The sequence below is a fragment of the Microtus ochrogaster genome, chromosome 5 (assembly GCF_000317375.1).
Source record: "Microtus ochrogaster isolate Prairie Vole_2 chromosome 5, MicOch1.0, whole genome shotgun sequence".
NCBI lineage: Eukaryota > Metazoa > Chordata > Mammalia > Rodentia > Cricetidae > Microtus > Microtus ochrogaster.
This window is the reverse complement of record NC_022012.1, coordinates 79,444,135-79,454,808: the sequence shown is the minus strand read 5'-3', so window position 1 is coordinate 79,454,808 and position 10,674 is coordinate 79,444,135. Positions and strand designations below refer to the sequence as shown.

At 41.8% G+C, this 10,674-nt stretch overlaps 1 protein-coding gene across 2 annotated transcripts in view; it reads left to right on the top strand.

Moving 5' to 3' along the window:
* Positions 1–10,674, top strand: part of Rad54l2 (RAD54 like 2) — a 27,898-nt gene that overhangs the window by 11,080 nt on the left and 6,144 nt on the right. For both annotated transcript variants that reach the window (XM_005347832.2, XM_026779441.1), the window contains 8 exons: positions 755–1,006; positions 1,210–1,328; positions 2,933–3,051; positions 5,273–5,372; positions 6,286–6,491; positions 6,879–7,051; positions 8,398–8,594; positions 10,311–10,510. In XM_005347832.2, coding sequence (XP_005347889.1) covers positions 755–1,006; positions 1,210–1,328; positions 2,933–3,051; positions 5,273–5,372; positions 6,286–6,491; positions 6,879–7,051; positions 8,398–8,594; positions 10,311–10,510 — 1,366 coding nt within the window. The remainder of the gene's footprint in view (positions 1–754; positions 1,007–1,209; positions 1,329–2,932; positions 3,052–5,272; positions 5,373–6,285; positions 6,492–6,878; positions 7,052–8,397; positions 8,595–10,310; positions 10,511–10,674) is intronic.

Sequence of the window (10,674 nt, the reverse complement as noted above, 5' to 3'; positions counted from 1 at the left end):
GACCTCTGGAAGAGCAGTCAGTGCTCTTAACCTTTGAGCCATCTCTCCAGCCCAGTTAAGGATATCTTTAAGTTCATATCTTCTGACTCAGCCTCCTGAATGTGGGGATTACTGGTATGTGCCACCATACCTGGCAATGGAGGGGATTTCAAAGTATCTCTTTTGTTTGTTTTTTGAGACAGGGTCTTGCCATATTATCTGATTGACCTTAAACTCTTGGCAATCCTCTTGCCTCAGGCTTCCAAGTGTGTGGATTATAAGCAAGTATCATGACACCTGGCTTTAAAAATACTGCTTTTGTAGCCGCTGTTCTGACCAAAGCCAAAAAACAAAAGTGAAAGTGCTCTTGTGATAGTGCCATGGCTTATGGCATTCTTTCTCCTTTGCCAGGAATTCTGAACTTTTCCTGGGAACTGTTCCTGAAATCACATATTAGTCAGATACCTTTTTTTTCATAGGGAGGGTTAATTTTGTTTTGTAAAGTAATTGAATATAGCCATACAATGAAAACAAAACATTCTTTCCCTGTTTAAAAATGAAATACTCGTGACACAGACTTTTTGATTATACACCAAGCACACTGGCATTTCCTATTCTTGTGTCATGGTCATCAGAGCCAGCAGTGAAATTGCAAGTTCTTTGGGTATGTAATGTGAGTTGTAGCAGCTGTTTATTTGAGCATGTTTCCATACTCCTTGGGATACCCTTGGAATATTCTCTGGTCTATACTCTTTCTTCCTTTGTTTAACTTTAGATCTGGAATCATCCTGATGTTCTATATGAAGCCCTTCAGAAGGAAAACCTAGCCAATGAGCAGGACCTAGATGTGGAAGAGCTTGGCTCAGCAGGGACCAGTGCTCGTTGCCCACCACAGGGCACAAAAGTCAAGGGAGAAGATAGCACCCTGGCTTCCTCCATGGGAGAAACAACCAATAGCAAGTTCCTACAGGGAGTTGGCTTTAACCCTTTTCAGGAGCGAGGCAATAACATTGTTACATATGAATGGGTGAGTCAAGCAGAGTCTTCATAGCCATAAACTGCTTCCGAGGAGGGACGGTCATGACCAATCTGGGGAAAGAATAGTGTGCACAGTGCACTGCAGTGCTGTCCTGTGCAGAAAATGCTGAAGGTAGTCAGTGGCCACTGCCTTACAGGGGGACTTTTAATCTACTCATCCAGTCTCAGACCTGCTCCAATTCTCTTTTGTAGGCCAAGGATCTTCTGACTAATTACCAGACTGGAGTCTTAGAAAACTCTCCCAAGATGGTACTGCTTTTCCACCTGATTGAAGAAAGTGTGAAGCTTGGGGACAAGATCCTTGTGTTTAGGTAAGAAGAGAATTGAGGCTTGGTGTCTACAGGAAGGGATGAATACAGCATCTATGCAGTGAAACCATCTAGCCTCATAGCTTCACCTTGCCTTTTCCAGTGCTCTGTAACCAAGCACTTGGAGGTAGAGCTTTCTTGCATCTCAGCACCCAGGTTTTTGTTTGTTTGTTTGTTTTACGTTAACATTAGAAATCATATTCTGGATATTCTAGTCCTTCAGACTGTGTCCCAGACCAAACCTGGCTAGTTTTTATTTTTTTTAACATTTATTTGTGTATTTGTTTATTCATTTATGTTTAAAATTTTTATTTTACTTTAAATTTGTGGTGCTGGGAGTTGAACCTGGGACCTCATGCATATTAGGCAAGCACTCTAGCATTGAGATTAGACTTGACAACAAACGCCTTTACCTGCTGAACTGTCTATCAGCTCTGTTTAGGTTTTTGAGACAGGGTTCATAAAGCCAGGCTGGTTTGAATGTTTGATTCCTTGCTGAGTGGTGGAGCTATAGGGTTGTGCCACCACCCCTGACATTACTTTTTAAAATTTTGATACAGAGTTTTTTTTACTGAGGTCCCTGGACTGGGCTGGAATTTACTCCAAAGCCTAGGCTGGCCTTGAATTTGTGTTCCCTCCTTGAAGGAGAGATTACCAAGCCCAACTAGTTTTTACACTTCAGTCTATAGAAAGAAATACAAAAAATAACGAGTGTATTTGGTTAGTCGGGTGTGGTAGCTTTTAATCCCAGCACCTAGGAGACAAGAGCTAGGTGGATCTCTGTGAGTTCCAGGACAACCAGGGCTATGCGAGAAACCCTGTCTCAAACAAAACAAAACAAAACAAAAGGCAAACCTGCTAAAAGGCTAGATGTGTCTACAAAACCTAAAATGTTTGCTGTTTTGCCCTTTGTAGAGCACACTTGCTGACCCTTTTATTCCCCTCCCTCCTTTTTAGAATAAGGTTTTTACATTGAAGGCCACGTAAGTGATGTGATATGCCCTATAGTCACACTCTAGGTTTGGCTGGGGCTTTGAGTCTCATCAAAACCTGACTATATATAAGGAAACAGGCATACAGTGGATTGTTTCTGACCACATTGTGACCCTAGAACCTGATTTGGGAGCCAGTTGAGGGCTTCCACTGTGACAGTCAGTTTCAGACTTGTTCCCTGATTTTACATACTGCATTTCAAGAACCCAGCTCTCTGAAGGTTTTGAAAACAGTCAAATGGATCCATCTTCATAGTAAGATGCTTAAGATTGCCTGTGACCCACAGTTAGACTAATTTGTATCTCATGTGGTGTTGGATTTGCACTACCAAATACGGTTGAACCCCAGAATTTTCAATGGAGAGATTAAGATATCAGAGAAATAATGGTTTTGTTTGTTTGTTTGTTTGGTTGGTTTTCTGTTTTGTTTTGTTTTTATGGGTTGGTGGTAATAAGTATATAGATAACGGCTCCCGTTATGAGTTGAGGATAGTATCCTTGGTTGTTCTTGGTGCAGCTTCATCTTACAGAGCTCCACTTAGAAGGTTGCACGCGAGTGTTAAGGGCAAGAGTCCTTGGTTTTGGGAGCCATCTGAATGACTTTTTCTCTTTCAGCCAGAGCCTTTCTACCTTGGCTCTCATCGAGGAGTTCCTAGGGAAACGAGATGTGCCCTGTCTGCCTGGTGCTGAAGGGCAAGGAACACAGAAGTGGGTTCGAAATGTCAGCTACTTCCGTGAGTATACTGTTGCATTGTTTCTGGAGTCTTACCAAGATCTATTTAAGGGCTTCCTCTTTCTCTCGTTTTTTCTCTTGTCCAACTCCATTCTTTTTCAAGTGTATAGAAATATGTGATTAGCCAAGAAATAGGGCGTTACTGAAAGGTAGCTTCTAAGAAAGAACCACTACTGGGCTGGAGAGATGGCTCAACTGCTTGGATTACAGACATGTGTGACCATGCCTGTCTCAAAAGTGGGTTCTAAAAAGGGCAGAGTCACTGTGGGTGGGTGGCTAGACGAGCCTTAGGTGGAAAATGGGAAGAGTTTGAAAGTTTAGAACTACTTGGCCTAGTGACTATCCAGGTCAGAGTGAGCACAAACCTAGATCACACTTTGTCTCTGTAGGGGAGCTAAATACCCCCAAGGGTATGAAAAGTTTGGGAGTTTGTATGTGGGAGAAAAAAAACTTTTTTCAGATGTGTAATTTATAGGTACACATAACCATGTTTACCTTCTATCTGTAATTTTAATATTTCATGAAAGATACGGTATGGTTGAGAAAAAGTGTCTAAAAGTAAGTAGTAATAAAAAATGAAAGTTAAGAAATATTGCTCTACCTTGTTAGCATTTGACCTAGACTTTGGCTGTAGGTGTCTAACCTGTGTGTTGTAGGATATTCAGTAATATCTGTATTTTTTTCCAACTAGATGTCAGTAGCATCTTCAATTTTGAGAACTAAAAATGCCTCCAGTCATTGCCAGACTGTTCCCTGGGGGTAGGAGAGTGGAGGAATAACCCTTTGAGAACCACTGGCCTAAGAAATGATTTAGAGAAATGAAGGTTCATAGCTTGTATTTTCTATAGGATTGTCCAATGAGACAGTGGTCAGCTGTGCTTCAGTATTACAAAACTCAGGTTGGAAAGTAAGTTGGGGTCCTGATTGGAGACACTAATACTAGGCAACTAAAATGTCTGTTTCCTATAACAGTAGTAATTCAGTTCCCTGGCTGGTATCTGAGATCCTTGATTTGTCCTTTCCCCAATTTAACAAATGTTGCTACCTTTTCTTTTATGCTGCTTTCTAAGTGACAGTGATTTCTTCCACTTGTGAACTTTTGTCTTTTTATTCTTAATGAGTGGTATTGCTTCAAGTCTTTTTCTTTCTCCTTTTCTTTCCCTCCCTCCCTCCCTCCCTCCTTCCCTCCCGCCCTCCCTCCCTCCTTCCCTCCTTTCCTCCCTCCCTCCTTCCCTCCCGTTTGCAAGTTCTTAACATCAAGAGCTTAAAAATAAAAAAAATGAAAAGCTGGTGTCTTTTTGTGTCTGGTAGCACATAACCTATAAACACAGCATTTAGAGACTGAGGTAAGATGGTTGTGAGGTGAAAGCTAGCCTGGACTATTTAAAAGGTGTTTAAAAAGAACAAAACTCTCAAGGAAGAGAGTGGTGGAAGAATGTTATCCTTATTAAAATACAAAATTCTTGGTGTTCCTGCACGCACTGGGTGAGTCAGTCTTTTCTAAGTTCCTAGATGAGTCTTGTGCATGCTTAAGTCTGGAGGGAGACGCTATCCTTAGAATTCACTAGAGGAGAAAAAAATGCTTTATAGGTTTCTTGTTGTTGCTGTTGTTTTGGTTTTTTGTTTTTGTTTGGTTGGTTTTTTTGTTTGTTTGTTTTTGAGATAGGGTTTCTCTATGTAGACAGGCAGGCTGACCTTAAACTCAGAGATCCACCTGCTTCCACCTCCCAAATGCTGGTATTAAAGGCATGCGCCACCGCCACCCAGCTGTATTTTATAGTTTTATGTTACATGTGAAAGTTACTTGATTATACTTTCACAGTGCTGATGTCTAGGCTTCATCATAGACCCATGGTTTGCCCAGTGGGTAGATGTTTTGTTTTGTTTTAAAAACATTTGCAGGGTTGCAGAGATGGCTGAGTGGCTAAGAGTTCATGCTGCTTGCTCTTACAGAGGACCAGAATTCAGATCTTACCGTCCATGTTAAGCAGGTCACAAATATCTATAGCTCCAGCTCCTAGGGAATCTACTGCCTGTGGCCTCTTCAGGTATCTGTACCTGTGTGCATGCACACACGGACACACACACATGCATACCTACACACAGAAACATATATAATTAAAAATAAAATACATAATTAAAAAAACAAACATTCGTGTAGTGGCTTTGCTGAATTTCTCTGCCCTCATCTATTCATTTTTGTTTATTTTTTTTTTTCCTAGGGCTAGATGGTAGCACCCCTGCCTTTGAGAGAGAGCGGCTCATTAATCAGTTCAATGATCCCAGCAACCTCACCACCTGGCTGTTTCTTCTTTCCACAAGGTGAGTGGAGTCTGTAAGGGGGTGATTGTGTAATTTGCCACCTGGGCAGGTACCTCAAAGTCTCATCTAAGTCAGAGAAGAGATCTGCTCGGTCTTTAATTTGTTTCTGAGGTCAGAAGGGGATCCCAGGAAAAGTTGTTGTGAAGGTAGTCACGAGGGTGTTGTACAGCTCTCTGAGATCTTCATAAGTGGTTGTCGTGATTTGATTTTCTCTCAGGAGTGTTTTATGGTAAGGAGTGCTTTGTTACATTAGATAATGTATAATGTAAATAAAGATGCTTTTAAAAGTGCCCAATCTCAGCAACCAGGAGGCAGAAGGCTTATGAGTCAGGCCAGCCTGACTTCTGTCAGTGAGTGCTGCTTCACAACAAAACAAACCAAAATAACTTGAAAGTGTAGTGTGACTGTAAAAGGTTGATGTTTTTGGTTCACGTCTAGAATGCTAATGGTTCTGTTGATTTCTACAAACAGTCCTTAACAGCGTATAGGTTCTTTTTCATTTGAAATAAGATCTCATGTAGCCCTGCTGGTCTTCTTTAGCTCCTGATCTTCCTGCCTGTGATGCCATGTATTGGAATTCCCAGTCAATATGAGTCTTTCATCCCCCTTGGGTATTAAAGTAAAAACACTGGAAACATTTTGTGTATAGACATTTCTTCCTACTAAGGGACAGCGCTCTGGAGCTACTGTGTGGTGCTTTGCCTTTTACAGAGGGATGGAGAGCTATAGACACTGTTGTATTGGGCTGAAGGGCACACTTTTCAACGCTTGAGGAACAAGCATAGTGTTTGTCAGGTCAACAAAATTCTTGTATTTATTTTACTTAAGAGGAATGTTGGGGTAGGAGTCACAGAAGGCAAAGCTTACTAGAAAACCACCTTTAAGACTATGGTTGTTGGCTTATGTCTTCAAGGGCCGGATGCTTGGGTGTGAATCTGATTGGTGCCAACAGAGTGGTGGTATTTGATGCTTCCTGGAACCCTTGCCACGATGCTCAGGCAGTATGTCGGGTATACCGTTATGGCCAGAAAAAGCCCTGTCACATCTATCGCCTTGTGGCTGATTATACTCTTGAAAAGAAGATCTATGACCGGCAGATTTCCAAGCAGGGCATGTCAGGTGGGCGATTTTCCAGGCTATTCCAGATATGTTTCTATACTAGCTGCTATCCTATAAGCGATCAAGGGTGTGGGGGAGGGTCAGGGCATGGGAATACAAATAGACTTTAGATCATAGAATGCCAGAAGATCCTCCCGTATCATTCTAGTTCAGGTCACTAAGGAGATTGTCCTCATATTGGGAAAAGTAAGTTTAATAAGAGGAGTCAGTAGTTTTCTCTTCTGTGATTTGTCCATTTCACCAGGGCCCTCAGCCTGTTTGACTTTTGTGTGTGAAAGACTTCCTTATTGTCAGTTGAGCCACTTTCTCTCTGCTGACCTATGTAGCTAGTGGTGTGTTCAGTCTTCTTTGACGTGTGCTGACTTTGTTCTTATCTTTTTCTTCTAGACCGGGTAGTGGATGACCTAAACCCAATGCTGAACTTCACCAGGAAGGAAGTGGAAAACCTGCTGCACTTTGTTGAGAAAGAGCCAGCTCCCCAGACGTCTTTGGATATAAAGGGGATCAAGGAGTCAGTCTTGCAGCTTGCCTGTCTGAAGTACCCTCACCTCATCACCAAGGTAAGTACCTGATATACATGACATCCTTGGTATGGTGGACTCAGTCAGTGAAGACTTGTTTGGCAAACCTGCTTCCTTCTGAAGTAGTGGTTCATGCACACACTGTACTAAAGTGATTCTTTTGCTGACCCTACCTACTGCCACACCTTGTCTAGTCTTTGGAGTGTTGAGCTTAGTCAGTCATTCCAATAATCTGATCACTGTGAATCTCCCTGACAGAAGGAGGAGGAAGTTCTGAATGCAAATTAATTCTCTGAACTCTCTATTCTTTTGGTAGGGAGTATGAACTTGGGCATTTGCAACTGATACTAGGTTAGAGCTGTGGACTATACTTATTTTTTATTTATGTATATGTGTATTTATCTTTAAATTATTTATTGATTTTATTTCATGTGTATTGGTGTTTTTGTCTACATGTATGTCTGTGTGAGGGTATTGGGTTCCCTGGAACTGGAGTTACAGACAATTGTGAGCTGCCATGTAGGTGCTGGGAATTAAACGTGGGTCCTCTGGAAGAGCGGTTAATGTTCTTAACTGCTGAGCCTTCTCTCCAGCCCCTATTTGTTTATTTTTTAAGATTTATTTTTACTTTAGTTGTGTATATGTGTATATCTTTGTGAGTATGTGCATGTGAGTGCAGGTGCCTGTGGAGCCCAGAGATGTTGAATCTCCTGGATGGAGCTGGAGTTAGAAGAGGTTGTGAGCTGCCCAACATGGGTACTGGGTACTGGATTTGTGTCCTCTGCAAGAGTAGTGTGTGCTCTTACTCTTAACCACGAGTCATCTCTCCAGCCTCCTTTTGAATTTTGAAAAGTGTGTGTGTGTGTGTATTTACATATGCGTGTGGAAGTAAGAGAACAATTTTGTAAATTTTGTAGAGTTGATTCTCTTTCTCCCTGTATGTGTATTCTGAAAATTGAAATCATGTCACCAGGATATAGCTCACTAGTCCATGAACGAGACTCTTGACAGAACCTGCTTGCCTATAACGCTTTTTGCCAGTGTTGGAGACAGCCAACTTCTTTTTGGTTCCAAAATAAGACTCACTGTACATCAGTTGTATTTGCACAAAGGGTGGTAATTGGAGGGCTGGAGAGATGGCTCAGTGGTTAAGAGCATTGCCTGCTCTTCCAAAGGTCCTGAGTTCAATTCCCGGCAACCACATGGTGGCTCACAACCATCTGAAATGAGATCTGATGCCCTCTTCTGGCCTACAGGCAGACACACAGACAGAATATTGTATACATAATAAATAAATAAATAAATAAATAAATAAATAAATAAATAATTTTTTTTTAAAAAAAACCAAAGACTGGTAATTAAACCCAAACGTTCTCTGTCTTCAGGAGCCTTTTGAGCACGAATCATTGCTCCTCAACCGAAAGGATCACAAGCTGACCAAAGCTGAGAAGAAAGCAGCAAAGAAAAGCTATGAGGAGGACAAGCGTACATCAGTACCATATACTCGCCCATCGTATGCGCAGTATTACCCTGCCAGTGACCAGAGCCTGACCAGCATCCCTGCCTTCAGTCAGAGGAACTGGTGAGTTGCTGAAGGAAGAGAGTCTGGCTGGTCTAGACCCAATTCCTTTCATTCAGTTCCTGTTCACCTAAAGGGAGAACATACAGCCTGCTCTTGGGCTGCTATGCAAAGAAGGTCCTGCTCTAGTGTCAGGTGTCAAAGCCACTCAGCAGCCCACATGTTCTAAATGACTCTAGTTTTGATGACCTTGGCTGGAGAAATGAGCTACTGATTTTGCCACTCAGCAGAACCCTTCTGGTAGAATGGTATAAAACGGTTGTTTTATGGGGCAAACTTTAAGTCACATGGGAATGTATATGCTAACGCTAGAGGGTGTCTTCCTCATACATCAAGACCAAAGATAAAGACTTCAGGAAGCTTATTGACAAGTAGGGTTGGTGAGATGTTCAGAAGAGAGAATACTCTCTTTGCAAGCCTGAGGACCTGAGTTTAATTCCTAGAACTACACGTAAGAGGAGGAGAAAATTGATTCTACATAGAGCTGTCCTCTGACTTGCACACACATGCCTTGGCAAGATTGCATCCACACACACAAAATACATACATGCTCAATAATTTTTTCCTTCATTGTTTATTGGCAATTTACTATGTGCAAAGCATTCACACATGGCCTGGCAGAGTGCATTTAAGTTAAAAGAATCAATAGACCCATTCCAAATCAAGTGTAGCAAAAAGCACACGATGATCAAATGTCTTTACATAGGAATGTCAACAAGTAAAATGCATTTTTAAAAGCTTAGCAAAAGGAAATTTTTTCACATGCTATCAGAAAAGCAAATGCGGAGGTGCATGCCTGTAATTCCAGCACTCAGAATGTAGAGACAGGAAGAGAAATTTAAGGTTATCCTTGATGAGTTTAAGGCTAGCCAGGAGTATATTAAGTGGTGGCAATGGGAAGAAGACAAGGGGTGGGGCACACGGCAGCAGGGGGCAACAGGCATACATGCAGATGTAGAGAGGGAAATCTTGATCTCAAATCAGGAGTAATAACTTTATCACGTACCATCCAGGTGAAAGGTGAACTAGGAAGAACATACTAGTGACCTTAGGTGATGTTATAGTACCATCATATAGAAGTCTGGCTTTGGGCAAGGGCTTTGGTTGCTACTGCTTTTGTGTGGTGGTCATAACCAGAGAGACATTATGGAGACTGACACAGCTAGGAGCCAGGAGGAGCATCATGAAAAGTAATTTGTAGTAGAGAGGGGCATCTGCATAACTTACTGAAGTTTGAGGTTTGAGAGAGAATCAGAGAGGAGAAATGATGCCTAAAGTGGGGATAGGTGATCCCTGATGATCACCTGAACATACGGCATCACACAGGTGAGTGAGTCAGGATAAATTTTGCCCTTCAGATTTCAACTTAAATGGTATCATGAGCCTGCCTTTGCTTTTTATATTTTTGTAACATCTCATCTTCCCTTTAGATCTAGTTCCCGATGTAGATAGTCCAATTTCTAGAGAAGCAGATATACCTTCTATTTCTGAAAGGCTTCACTCCACTAACATCTGACTACTTATCTCTGGAAATGACCTCTTCTTTCTCTGCTATGGTATCTCAGTCATGCCTCTAGGCTTCTTTAGAATTGATTAGAGTCTGCATGTTCTTCTGATGCTGTTCTCAGCAATAGTTAAGGGTGAAGGGCTTGGCAGTTTATAGTAGCTCAGTGGCTGTTCTGTCCAACTCTGAAAATGTGCCCTTTTTTTTTTCTGCAGGCAACCAACACTGAAGGGTGATGAAAAGCCTGTGGCCAGTGTTCGTCCTGTACAGTCCACCCCCATCCCCATGATGCCCCGACATGTCCCACTCGGTGGCAGTGTAAGCTCTGCCTCCAGCACAAATCCATCTATGAACTTTCCCATCAACTACTTGCAGCGGGCAGGAGTCCTTGTGCAGAAAGTGGTCACCACGACAGGTTGGGAATTTCTACTTTCTGTTCTGGGGATATTGTTTCTTTCTTTCTTTCTATCTATCTATCTATCTATCTATCTATCTATCTATCTATCTATCTATCTATCTACTGTCTTTTTAAATTAGCTCTTCTTTTTTTCTGAATATTAAAGTTTTATTTATGTGTAT